The 14,189-nt window shown below is 38.3% G+C and overlaps 1 protein-coding gene across 3 annotated transcripts in view; it reads right to left on the reverse strand.

Moving 5' to 3' along the window:
- Positions 1 to 3,378: 3,378 nt before the first annotated feature.
- The window catches only part of GK (glycerol kinase), a 34,841-nt gene continuing 24,030 nt past the window's right edge, over positions 3,379 to 14,189 (reverse strand). For 2 of the 3 annotated variants that reach the window (XM_077172056.1, XM_054654472.2), the window contains 5 exons: positions 11,464 to 11,584; positions 11,133 to 11,276; positions 10,458 to 10,535; positions 8,953 to 9,039; positions 3,379 to 5,813 (listed from right to left, as the gene is read on the reverse strand). In XM_077172056.1, coding sequence (XP_077028171.1) covers positions 5,806 to 5,813; positions 8,953 to 9,039; positions 10,458 to 10,535; positions 11,133 to 11,276; positions 11,464 to 11,584 — 438 coding nt within the window. In that variant the 3' untranslated portion in view covers positions 3,379 to 5,805. The remainder of the gene's footprint in view (positions 5,814 to 8,952; positions 9,040 to 10,457; positions 10,536 to 11,132; positions 11,277 to 11,463; positions 11,585 to 14,189) is intronic. The other variant, XM_077172062.1, reaches the window with a different exon arrangement.

The raw sequence follows: 14,189 nt of genomic DNA on the forward strand, positions 1-14,189 counted from the left end.
TCATATTGAAGCAGCACCCGACTTCAGTGTTTGTAGAAGAAAGAGATTTTAATACTGAAACATCATGTAGGGAAGGATATTAATATTTGTGTTATGCATCCTCTCAACTGACTCCTGGTGTTCCAGAGTGAGAAGTAATAACAAAGGGATTACTGTGCTCATAAAAACTAATGAGTTCATGAATCTGTATCAAACAATAAGCTCTGTGGCAATTTTTTTAGCAGTGGCTCCACCTGCAAGACAACCTATGCCAGAAGAAGGGATAAGACTGAAAGCTTAGCAAAAATAAGCAGCTGAAGTGACATAGCCCCCACTCCTGAAGGTGTTTATGAGTATCAAAGGAACTGTGCAGGCTGTTGAGCATGCTAACTCATCCTCTTGACAAAACAAACGGAAAACAACTGCAACTGGCTGTAGTGGTGGGAGGGAAAATGCTTGTTCTAGATAGTGACAACTGATGGCCAGTGCCATCCTGTCTGTTTCTAGTTGCACAAGACCCAGGGAGTGTGTCAGGAGATCAGGGAGCTAGAGCTGCTGGAGCCTCAGTTCCCAGTATGCTCCTGAAGAACTGAGAAGGAACAGTGTGGGTGATCCCTCCAGCTCAAGTGGATGTACTTTGAAGGATAATCAGAGAAGGAACTCCTAGACCAGCAGCCCATAGATATGAAGGAAAAAAAACACTACAGAAAAAAAAATTAATTACTCCCATACCGATGTCTTCCTATTACAAAAACTTAAGGAACCCATACTTCTAGGTTTTGCTAACTGCAATTTAACTGTGATGTCTTTGGAAACACATTATCCCATGCTTGCCTTCTAGGCTCCTTTGAACCACCTGGTGGTGTAATTCCCTATGAATAATAGGGTGTTAGATTAAAGCAATCAGAAATCTGAAAAAGAGTAATTTTACTTAAACTCCCACTGCAACTGCTGAAGAGAATGTCTCTCAGGAGTAAACCAAGCAAGATTAGCAGCCCACACAGTCGGGCTGACTCTTCCAAAGCAAATACATACACAGGGTAACACAGTGAGACTGCCAGCTGAAGAATGTTGAAATACAACAGTGGGTGACAGCTGGTTCATACAAACTGAACTGGATTTGTCCAAATAAACCAGCATGGACTTTCCCCTAGCCTTTGTTCTGAGCTGGCTCAAGGCTGCAGCCTGTGCTGGGGTTCAGCTGTGGCTGATCTAACCAGCCCCACAGATGGACCAGGGAGGGCACCTCTGTCTGGGCCAACACTCTGCTCAGAGCAGGGTCAGAGAGATCAGGGCTGTGTCCATCAGGTTTTGCCTGTCTTGGATGAGATCCCACCTGCTCCCCTGTGTGACCACTCTCAGCGTAAAACATTGTTTTCTTTTGTTTGAAGAATGAAATGAAATTTCCTGTGCTCACTTGTGTCATTTGTCTCTTGTTCTGTCACTGGGCAGCACTGAGAAGGGTCTGGCTTTCAGTCCTTGTGCCAGGAATTTACATGTGAGCTCTCTCCAAGTTGAATATGCCCAGGCATCTCAACTTCTCACCCATGACAAATGCTCTAACACCTCATCCATCTCTGTGGCCTGGCACAGGTTTCCCTCTGTTATGTCTGTGTTTCTCATCCTGGCAGTCCCAGAGCAGGATGCAGCACTCCTGGTACCACAGAATCATGGAATGCTTTGGGCTGGAAGGGATCCTAAAGATGATGTAGTTCCAGCTACTCTGTCATGGCCAGGGACATTTTCCACTAGAGCTGGTTGCTCAGAGCCCCATCCAACCTGGCAATGAACATTTCTGGGGTTGGGGCATCCACGGCTTCTGTGGGCAGCAGCTGTGTCTGAGCAGGGCTGAGTGCAGGATCCCCTCCCCTGCCTGCTGCTGCTGCTCTGCCTGACCCAGCCCGAGGTGCTCTTTGCCTTCTTAGGCCAGTTGCTGGAAACAAGGGTTCAGCTTGGTGTCCACCAGGAGCCCCCTGGACCTGTCCTGCAGAGCTGCTTCCCAGCAGGTTGGTCCCTGGTCTGTCCCAGAGCAGGGTTTGTCCCTCCTGGGCTGGGACCTGGCCCTTCCCCTTGCAGAGCTCCCTCAGGTCCCTGCCAGCCCACTTTTCCAGCCTGTAGAGATCCCTCAGGGCAAATCATTCCAGCAATGCTCCTGTGCCACTTCCCAGCTTTAAAGGGCTGCCACTCATTTGCCCCATGACTGATGAATACTGCTTCCATAAATTCCAGTAATTTATATAAAAAAAAATATATAGCAATTAAAAAAACCATACATGTACATGTAGCAATCATAGTGGGCCCAGCTACAGCTGATAATGGCACAACATTCCAATAGCTGATACAGATCTAGGGCTCTTTAGATGGAAAGATTAGAGCTTGGATGCTGACGTGGATACTAAGAAGATTGCTTATACTGCACCGAGTCCCCGTAACAGACATTGTATTAGCTTCTGTTGAAAAAAAAGTATTTATAAACTTCTGAAACTAATTAAATTAATAAAATTACAATCTCATAGTATTCCAGCTTGATGAGTCATGAAATATGAGTACACTCCTGTGCAGGGCAGCTAAGGGCAAGGCTGCAGTTCTGCTGTGTGAAAGGAAGACACTGGAGTCTCATGGGCAGAGGGAGAAGCCTGATATTGAGTGATAAGTGTTTGTGTGCTGATGTGAAGCTTAAATGTGTTTTTGTTTCCAGGGTGTGTGTTGGTGTGTGTGTTTTGTTTCTGACACGCACAACTGATTTCCATAGAGGAGACTAAGGATTTGTAAAGGCTACGGATGAAGGCCATATCCTTGGATAGTCATGGAGACTGGATGTGTAGAAGGCAGCTGGAAGCCACAAAGAGACAGAGTAATAATCCAGCAGGTGCACTCCTTAAATGCACTTAAAAAACACTTTAAAAACCCATCAGATAGAACTCATGCTCCTTTTGTAAAATAACAGAGGCACCTTCTGCTCCCAGCTACCACCCCCAGCAATGTTTGCCAATTTCATGAACATTTCTCCCCACAGCTCACAAAGGCTTTTGAATCTGTAGCAATTGCCAGACTATGGCATAAGACCAAGATCTGTTTAGTGTATTGGCCCCACCCCACCTCTGCATCAAACCTGTACTACGACCATGTTCCTTCCTGTTGTTTTACTTGTGTTTTCCTCCTTTTTCCTGAACATGGAGGGACTTGAGGAAATGCAATTTCTAATCCAGTCCTTGAGTCCTTGCATCACTGAAGCAGAATGCAGAACTGCATGTATTTCACCTGTACATCTGAGCAACTTAAAGCATGGCTCAGAGCTTTACTGCTTTATATACATCAGTGTATACTTGTGCCTCATGTAAAAATGTTAGTGACAATGTGTCTGAAAGATGATGTGCAAGAATAAACTGACACCTTCCATCAATTCATTTATGGTACTTTAATACCAAGTTAATGCATTTCTCAATTAAGAATTTATAAACTGGTAATTCATAAAAAAAAAAAAATAAATCACAGCTTCAGAAAAAGCTAACTTTAACAGTTTGTCCCCTCCCCGCCAACAAGCAGTTTACAATATATTTCAACTATGTTGGTAGAAAGTTAACAGTGATGTGAAACTCTTAAAAAACATTTGCAACAGCAATTGAAAATAAAATAATGATTTTTACTCAGTGAAAAATTAATAGGAATTGTGTTTCCCAGTAAAAGATAAGTCAGAAAAGCAGCAAAAATTCCCTCTCCTACTTGTTAGGTACAAGCTTTCCCCCTGCCACATTTATCATGGGCAAAGGCCACACTTCAGCATTATTCGTTCCCAGGTCCAGCACTTCAGTGGTTTTGGCAAGACTCAGAGGTCATATTCCAAAGTCCAGAGTTTGAGGTGTGTGCTGCCCCTGCTCCCTGTGCTCCACAGCTGCTCCATTCCTCTTCCTTGGGGTACAGTGGGATCAGAAACAGCTCAGAGTAAAGGTAAGGAGTATGAGATTTTTTTTCTATGGGATCACATTCTTTTTTTCACTCTTCACCTCTCCAATACAAACTGGAAACACCAGAAATTTTGGCTGTCACACTTCACATGTGAGTATTTACAGGAGAGACAGGATTTGAATGATGCTGTTATATTTTCACTTGTATACAAAATCCCTTCTCTCTGCTGAAGTTATACATGCAACCACAGGACAAAAAAATGTTCCTTCTCTATCTTCTAAGTTAAAAGTCACATTTTCAAAAGTCATTGCACTTGACAATAAAAAGGCAATTAATATGCATTTGATATTAAATATATTGTACAGACCTGAATTTCTGTGCAATTCATTGCTTCAGACATATAACATCCTTTTAAAAACTAAGCCTCTAATCAAAGAAAAACTTTGTTAAAGACAAAAATCTTTAAGAACAAATGCACACAAAAAACCTCTCCCTTTAACTCCTAGTGCATTTAAACACATCTTTGAAATTCTCTGTGTTGTTCCCACATTTAACCTTGCTGCCATTCCATACTGGTCTAACATCACTACACAAGAACACCTTCTCCTTGACTTAACCAATAAGGCTGGCATTGAGGATGCTGTTGGTACAAACAGGAAAGCTGAAGATAAGATTATTACCTCACTCCTTTCATGTGGAAAACAAAGGATTTCAAAGTGGATGGGATTCAGCTGTCACCATTGTCTGTAAATTCCAGTGGCCCATTTCAGGTGCCAGTACTTACTCTACTGAGCCAGGGTTTTGGATTGTCCCAGCATATTTTGCAACAACTTGCAGTTAAAACTATGGACAAGCAAACTGAAAGGGAGATTTTGGTCCCTGAGATATACTAAATGAAATCAAGAACTAAAGCACTGATACTTAGTTTGGAGTGGACCCTCTTTAATGAAAACTAAGTTAACTTCAACTTTCTAAAGTTTAACAAATAGTCACTTAAGCAGGATGACAGGATATATGCAGTATTGGTCAAGGAAAGTGCACTGTACAGAGTAGTTTGAAAACTTATCAGTTGCTGAGTTATCAAGCAGCTGTCCTGTCAATAGCATGCTGCACCAAACTTGTCTTTCCAAGCTAGCACAAAACCACAGGATGAAACATGGCCTTAACCAAAACACTATTTTCTCTCATCTCTTTAAAGGTACAACTAGAGGATTTAGTGTCATAAATACTTATGATGGGCCAAGTGACTGCATGTACCAGAAGCAAACCCAACTTCTTAACCTTGCAACTGAATGTTTCAGCAATACTCTGGACCATAGCAGCAAACCCCTCATTGCCAAACCAGAGGCAATGTGTGCTATGGTCATCCATCTTGGGCTAGTGTTTAAAAGGTTTGTACCATGGAAGGTGTTTCACACCAGTGGCAACTACAAGAAAACATCTTTGGCAACCATTGGCATATGAAAAGTAATTCACAGCAGCTGGAAGAATTGTAAGATGTTTATAAAGTTCCATAGTGCATCATTAACTTTCTGAAGTATGTTGTATGAAGTACCAAACTCCTGAAAAGGACAGCTAAACATCTGCCATCATTACCTCAGAGACTGCAGGTTTTTTTCATACCACTTTCTCAGACAAAGCTAGGGCTTGTGAGATTTTGGAGGATGATGTGAGATTGTCCACACAAAGGCTTCCAGTACAGTTGGAGCTGATTTGGGCAAGGGAACAGAGTAATGAAGGGCTGAAGACTGAATTTTCAGTGCACCACTGGGAAGTTATGCAGGGACTGGTGACAGATGGATTTGTGAATATATTGAACCACAAAAGTAGCATAATCATGTTGGTGGTGGAATCTCTTCAGACAACAAAACAAACCAAAACAAAAAAATCAGCTGCATCCAGTGAGTCCACTAAGTAGCCTCATTTACCTTAAATAAAAAAATGTGTGCATTAGGATTACAGAACTTATTTTAAAACATTAGCAACACTTTATAACACAACTGAGCTATAAGAGGAATTCAGTAAAACCAACTTTTGTTTTCAACTACTGCAATTATAAATTACATATGTCTTGTGACACCAGATAAGCCAGCTCTTAAGTGTGTGGGATGTGCACATTAGGGGGAGCAGAGACCACACTGCTAAGATGGGTAAATTTTTAACAAGCAGAAGGAATGAAAGAAGGTAATTTAAGCTTATTTTCTTCTAAATTTGAGTTCAACTTTCAGAAATTTGGAAAATATTATTGCAAGTATCTTGCAGAACTGCACAGTGATCCCTATATATTAATTAGTATGCAATTTGGCAGTAAAAATCACAACAAAAGAAACTAAAAAGGAAAACCAGAATCTTACAAAAAAAAACCCCAAAAAACCACAGGGTATTTAAGCAGGGACAATATAGTTTTGCTGATAAACACTGATGCCTCATTCTGTGAGAATGAAGTCAAATAACTTTATACCCCAGATGATACATAAGACCCCATATATAGCCAATCCCAACTATACCTGACTTGAGAGATGCCAATTTAAGCCCACAAAGGCACTTATTTAAATTTGAGTCTAATAAAATATAGGATAATTTTCAGTTAACTCCTACCCACCCTGTGCAAAAACAAAACCAAAAAAAACAAAACAAAAAAAACTGCAGCTATGGAATACATTGAAATCTCTCTGATGTCAACTTCCGAAATGAGTGTGAAAAACTTAAAAAAATCTTAGCATAAGGACTTCAATTGTTTTATACACTTTGCTTCAATAATGAAAAATACCATCCATTTCTCTCCAGGAGAAAAGAATGAAGATCATAAAATAAGGTACAAGATTATGATTTTGATGAAATTACGAAGTTATATAATTAATAGAGTATTGTTCAGTCATCAGGTGCCACATAAAAAGGCAGCTTAGCAATTCTGTAAATGGGGTTTTGCTATGCTAGTGTTCTCTATTCTGGCACAGCAGATTTTCCCTTCACATTTCAGTAGCTGTAAAATCATGGCCCAGCCCTAGAGAGACATGTTCAACATCAGCACTGTTGCCATGTGAGACTTACTGCTGTTTCAGCACATGAAGGATGAATTCAATCCTCCCTAAATTCAACCCTCAAACCTACTACTCCAATGACTGCATTGGAGTTACAGTTTTTCACTAAAATATAAAATGTAACAAATTAATTAAATGGAATTTCTGCCCAGAATTGGAAGGAAAGCCTGGTCAAAAAGCCTTTTAAAAGCAAAAGGATATTTACCAGAGCCAGTGTCTGAGGGGGAAGCAGCCGTGCTCCAATGGACAATGCAAATTCTGTATCTCATGTTCTACACTAATGACAGCTGGGCAAAACTACAACCTGTACATGACATCATTGTTGCTGTTCCTTTTGAGACCTCACCATTTTTAAAACAAAGAACAGGAAACTTCTCATCTTCCCAAGCTTGTAAATAGTAAAGCAATATATTCATATGTAAAGTAATCATACTGGTATGTATAACAACTATATATAACTAGTTACAGTAACCATATTGATAGTTACTGTTATCTCAAAACAAGGTCAAAAACGAGTTCTAAAGGTCACAGTGAGTTGAGATGAATATGTTTCCCAGTTGTGGGTCAGAAAGGCACTGACAAGATTAAAAAAGGGAGAAAAAGAAATCTTTTCCTATGAGTTCCAGCAGTGCAAATTTAATATGCAGGTTACTGATTAGTTGATTTTAAAAAGCAATTCCAACATTCAAGTTGCTTATTTGTTCATTTATCATTGATTTTCCATCTTATTTTAAGTACCCTCTATGTGGTGAAGCACCTGACCTGGAATTTATATTCATTTATATTCATATTACTTTGTTCAGCTTGCTAAAAATTTACCCACTTATTCACAGCTGGCTTTATTTTATTCTTCATAATATAGATATTTCTCACTCACAGATACATTCCAGAGTTAGTAAATAACTGAAAATCCATTTGTTCCTTTTGATTTTTGCCTAGCACTTGTTTAGCTTGATTTTAGTTCTCCTACAAGCTGCAACCATCTCTTCCATGCAAGGAAAATTGAATAGTTAATTCAGGCTGAATGAGTAGAAACAAAATACAAACACATCACCACAGGAGCATGCTAGAGTCCTCAACTGTCTGTTTAATTAACACCTCCTTGCTTATCCCTCCAAAACCAAAACAAAAAAAGAAAACTAAACAACCCCCAAGTTTACTAAGCAGCAACAATGCCTCTACTGTAAAATAGTAAAAATAGTATCTCTGCAATGAAATTCTGAGATAAGGAATAAATGACATCATCAAACAAACTTCCTTTTCTTACTGTAAGAATATCTTAATGAAATGTCTTACTTCTGGCATAAGTAACTGTCATCTACATTAAGAGATTTCTTTTAAAATAACTTGTACATTAACAGGTTGAAGATGCATCTTCATTGCATATGCACACAGTCCCTTCCCAGTTTTGCAGTTAAGCCTTTTAGGGTCTCTTCTTTTTAGACTAAATTAATTCACTTATCCATCAAGAGCAAAATACAAGAAGAATGTTTTATAGATTTAGTAGATGAAGATTTCTAACAATACAATAGTTTCAAGGGGTCCAGAAAAATCATGGGTGCATGAAGTCTTTCAGGGACAGAAGAAATAGTTTTCACTTAATTTAAACAAGGTCCTCAAAATAATTAAAAACAGTGCAAGAAGAAATACAGGATAAAGGATGGAACCTTATTCTATCTGCCATGCACACTGTAAAGCAGGCCATGCATAACTCTGCTAGGCTGCTCCAACCTGTATCCCTTTTATAAACTGTGCAATCTGCACAGACAGACAAAGGAGAGCCCAAGGTTTCATGTGCATCCAACGACTACAAATTAAATGGCACATGAGGATGGATTTGAGATGGCATTCCCTTGGTTCCCTTAGGCACATTATGCCTGATTCACACCCTCAAACGTTTGTGTGCATGAACAACAAAAAGCATCAGTCATTTTTGCTAGAAACAAACAGATGGAATACAAAAAACCCCAAAACTTAAAATAATGCAGATAGTTTTTAAAGTGATCTAATTCAAATAATAACTAACCTGAGAGGTACTTTGCTCCGATTAACATTAGCATGCTACTCATAATAAAAACACTGAAAGGCAGACTAGAGAAGATACTACTGTCACCTGATGGCATCCAGGGAATGGTGTTTCCAGTCAAGCAAATCAAAAGAGAAATATATATATAAATTGCAGTATATGTGTTAAATATATATGAAAAGCAAAAAGTAACAAATGTAGTGACATTTGCAGAAGAACTAAAAAAATATTATGCATAAACCCCATAATAATTCAAAATAGGTTTTCTCTGTAAGAGTTCAAGTCCAAATTCCACTATCAGCACAATATAGGTTGAGCCCATTTCTAGTTTTCTTCAATCCCAACCTACCCCTAAAGTATCAAAGAACTAAGGAAAATAACATTTGCCCCCCAGGTGTTAGACCAGAAAAATCACTAAATTAAGTTTTGATAAACATATCTCTTCACATAAACTGAAGAAAAAACATCTAGATTTATTTACTGTGAGGCACAATTCTTTATCCTAGTAAGATAAGCATCAAGTTAGATGTAAGGCTACTAAATCATAAAGATCAATACTGAAGGGAATCATATTGCTCATGTTAATTCACCTGTTTCCCTTCCCAATAGCCTTGGCAGAATTCTTTGTAAACCATAGTGTTAAATAAAATATTTAAACCAACATATAGGATGGCAAAAGGAAAATTTTAGCTTTCAAGAAGAAAGTGGCCACATGAAGCTTGACAGCTCCAACTGTGGATTTTGGATTGTGGGGGGAGTTTAAATTCTGAGGATTCTTTACTTAATACTTTTAATTTTAATAGTTTTTCCAATAAAAGGGGGATTAAATATAATTGATAAAGCCCATAAATGATGCATTATATTATTATTCAGGACTAAAAACTTATCCCAAAATAGTACTAAAATAAACATTCAAATTATAGATCAGAGGAAGACTGCATGTTTAATTAATTCAAACGTGACAGATGAGAAAGCCCTCTACTACTGAAGAAAATTCTTGTTCAGTCCCTCAAAAGTGTTTTCATATTTTCTGTATGTAAACAATAGGTCTATGTAATTCTTTACTTTATGATAACTCCTTGCTCTTACCCCCTATGGGTCAAATAGATTTTAATAGGGATATGAATCTCTCCTTCCTACACAGCAAATAATGAAGGCAGATACAGCAAGCAAAACCACAGGATGGAACTTTTTCCTTTGCAGCATGAGGTTATGGTATAAGAAGGTTTACAAAGTCCCTGTGCTCTAAGCATTGTGCTGTATCTTGTCTTGCAGGTGAGATTTTTTCTTTTGCAAACCAGTGCTATCCTGCAAAACCTGCAGCTATTCAGGAGGAAGACCCAGACTTTCCTGCTTTGTTTCCACAGTGGGTTTAAGTAATGACCTTTAAATCACTATAATAGTCCAGAGATGGCATGAACAGAAAAGGTCAACAAAAGCAAGATGAGCTGCCTAGGTTAACTGGCTAATTAATAACACTTGAGGTGCATTAATTTTTGGTTTACCATTTGAACTGGCAGATGCCTCCCATCCCATAGACTTCATTACAGCTTTCTTCCACCTGGCATAGCGATATTCACTTTCTGAAATTAAGAAATCAGAAAACAGAAAAGCCTCTCAATGTATAGGAATGCAACCACAAATATTTAAGAACCACATATGGCAATATGAGTTTTTCACTCTTTTGCACAGTATCATTTGTTTGAACAGAGAAAGTAATATAAAATCCTTTTCTGAATACAAAAAAACTCCACCCCAAACCCCACCGTTATGCATACTAAGAAGAAATAAAAGAAGTTTTCTTCATGTTCACCAATAAGAAGATTTACAAGCAGGACAAAATTAAACAATTGATATTTATGTAGAAACACTTCAAATACTGTCTTGAAGTAGGGATTTTAGAAGTAATTGTAATCAAAATGGTAAGACAAAATTATGTACCAAAAATAAAGAAATAATTGAAAAGACAAAAAAGCATTTATCTTGCACAGGGATTAATTATGTCAAGTGCACACTTTCCATTTCTACAAGCACTTAAGAACTGATGAGAAAGATAGCTAGCTAAAAAGCAATAATTAATATAGACTTTTTAAAGCCAAAAGAAGAGTGCCCAAAACAAGTCCTATCAACATCTGTAAAAAAAATAAGTTTGCAACTCAGATAACGCAAAAAGGTTTTACCCTCTGGGTTTATCTGTGGTTCAAATCGTTCACATGTCACTGCTGTCAAATCTCCAGGATTCAGACTCCAAACTTCAACACCTTCTGCAGCTCCTGCTGCCATAGCAGCTCCTAAAGCTGTTGTTTCAGCCATTGAAGGCTTTACTGAAGCAAAACACAGAGAAGACCATAATGATTTTTAATGAAATCCCCTTGATGACATCAGAACTAAAGACTAACATATCTATCAAGATACAACAGCAAAGCAATCTACCCAATTTGCTCTCAACAGCCATTACAAACTAATGTTTTCAGCCTTTAAAAGAAAGCAGGACCTGTAAATTCACCTTACCTACTGGAATACAGAGAATGTCTGATTGGAGTTGCATGAGGATTTTGTTATTGGTCATTCCTCCATCTACTTGTAACTGACTTAGTGGAATCCCACAGTCCTTGTTCATAGCATCTAGAATCTTAAATAAGAGTAATACATGTTACAATTTAATTGCACAGAAATGCTCTGATACCCTCTGAGGGTAAAACACTGATACTACAGCATTTGCTGAAGAGGGTTAAGTAGATCAATCCTCTCTCCTATATATTAAAAGGCAAAACAGACATAATGACAACACAGTTTTGTTTAACACACAGCATGTGCATTCTCTTCCTTACAGAATTCCTAGTGTAGGACACCTTTCTCCCCAGGTGCTCTGGATGTATCCTATGTGCTGCTTGTGTGACTTCAGAGGAATTTCAAGAAAAGTTGATGAGAACATTTATCGAAGCTAACAAAGGAAACAGCAATAACAAATGGAGTCCTTCAGGTGATCATCCTTTGTCTAGATAGTTTCTCCAATTTGATGGATTAAAGAATTAAAGAATTAAAACATTTGAACTGGCAATCTGGAAGACTCTTCAATAAGAACTGAGGAATGTTGAAATGTTTTGAAAGAGTAGCCTCTTCAAATATTTTCATTTAGTTGTTGAAAACGGAGAATTTTATTTCAAACAAGACAGAGAGCAAAAATAAACTGTTAGTGCCATTTTTAATAAAATTATGTTTCCTTCATTTGGGCACAGTCTCTAGCTGAAAAATGTTGAAGTGTTTGCAAGGGATAATTACCTAAGACAGAGTATTTCATTCACTGATCCCTCTCAATATGCTTTTTAGAGGCTTTCCTAAAACCTAAGACTTGCCTCAAACCTTAGTTACTGGTAACACCATGGCATTGCCCCATAATCACCAATAAATACAGAACAGTGGTTTTTGTAGGGTTTTGTAAAAGCAGTCATTTAAATGACTCATTTACATTTTATACAGCTAGTGCACAAGTTAGGCATTAACAAGTACAGTAGGATTTCCTCTCTGTAATTTTTCAGTGTATTTAAATAAAAAAGAGGCGTGTTTTTCTCAGCTTTAAATGACAAAGTAACACAGACCACAAAAAAAGACTAAAACTACAGTGCATTCTGCCCTGTTCTGTAGCTCACAAAGTACCCAGTAATACAATATTTACCAGGAACAAACAACATGCTACTTAAAAAAGAACAAAAAAATTGTAGGCTTGCAAGACAGTGAAAACTACATGGAGATGAACTATCCAGGAGATTCTTCTAGTTTCCAGAAAGTAAGCCAGCAAGGTCCCTTACCAGAAAAATCTTTAAAGGAACCAAAGGAACTGCCCAAGATAAATAAAGGTTAAAAATTATAAGGTAAGAAGAGTAAGGACAGTTTTCATGGTAGCAGCATTTGCCTATGGTCCCACACTATTCAATACACTAGAAATAAATTGAAAACCAGGATTCTTGCAGAAAGTTTGCTGGCAGTACTATACTAGTACTTATTTCCTTCAAATGCATCACTTCACAATTGTCTGAGGTGGTATTATCTGCCTTTTTTACCATTCAGAACTTCAGCACCATTGGAGGCTCTGGTTTGTTTACCACTGTGTAAGAGAATGTTGGATCAGATGCACTCAGCAGAGATGAAAATAATAAAAAGAATGCTAGAAGCCAGGAAGGGATGAAGGAACAAAACACATCATGGTCATGCTGCTGCTCTCTATTGTACAGAGATGGGATGAAGAGCAAGGACCCAAGTATACAGATTTTGCCTCATGACAGCATTGTACAGCTCTTAGAACTGAAAATTTGCTTATTTTTCCAAAATTCCTTCTGGAAGAAAAAAATGTAACAAGTATCATCTATCTGCATAAAGAAGAAGCTTTTTGGATAACAAGGTACTCAGAAGGAGTGAATGTCACAAACAGGCAAGGACTCCAATGAAGGTGACCTCCAATGAAGGGTTTTAGGGTTTTCCTGAAGACTTCCTTTCTCACTGGAATTGAAAGAACTTTGTTTTTGACAAGGCAGAACTAATGATGTATCTTTAGAAAAACATAAATATATTTTACCTGTGTCGCTAGGATTTAATCTGCTCATTTGAGAGTGTCCAGTGCCTGATTAGGCACTCTTGTCATTGTGATAAAATCAAGAGTGACTGAAGTAGGGGGAAGTGTTAGGTCTGTTCAAAGAGTGAACTTCACCCTCACTCAGTCTGACAGCTTTATTCCCCTCTCTCCTACTTCCAGCCACATTCTGACATTGCATTCTGACATTTGCTGAATGCCTCTATGAGGCAGCTGAGGTCACTAATCCAGCAAAAAAAGGGATAATTTTCTGCTGGAAAGTTCACTGAGCTGTCACATGAGAGGGAATGGATGGGAGGATGGACAAGGAAAGAGGAGCAGACAACAAATCAGTTCAGTTGCCTGTAACTTTACCCTGACTTCTAGTACAAGAATTAGAAAATTAGAATGCTACTTCCAATTTCCTTCACAACCTTCTGAGGACTCAGAGGCTGTCAGCACAGCTTCAAAAGCAGAAGCCTGGGTGAAATCTCTGTCAGTCTTTTTCAATAAGTACTTTATTCCAAATAACTACAGAAACAGCACACTGCTTCCCTCATCTTACATGTTTTGAGCAGGATGCTATTTTAAAAATCAGTATGTTTAAATATCACCAGTTTAATTCAGGTAATCAAATTAAGGCTTGACTGTTATCCTGCAAGGTCTAGGG

The sequence above is a fragment of the Agelaius phoeniceus genome, chromosome 2 (genome assembly GCF_051311805.1).
Source record: "Agelaius phoeniceus isolate bAgePho1 chromosome 2, bAgePho1.hap1, whole genome shotgun sequence".
NCBI lineage: Eukaryota > Metazoa > Chordata > Aves > Passeriformes > Icteridae > Agelaius > Agelaius phoeniceus.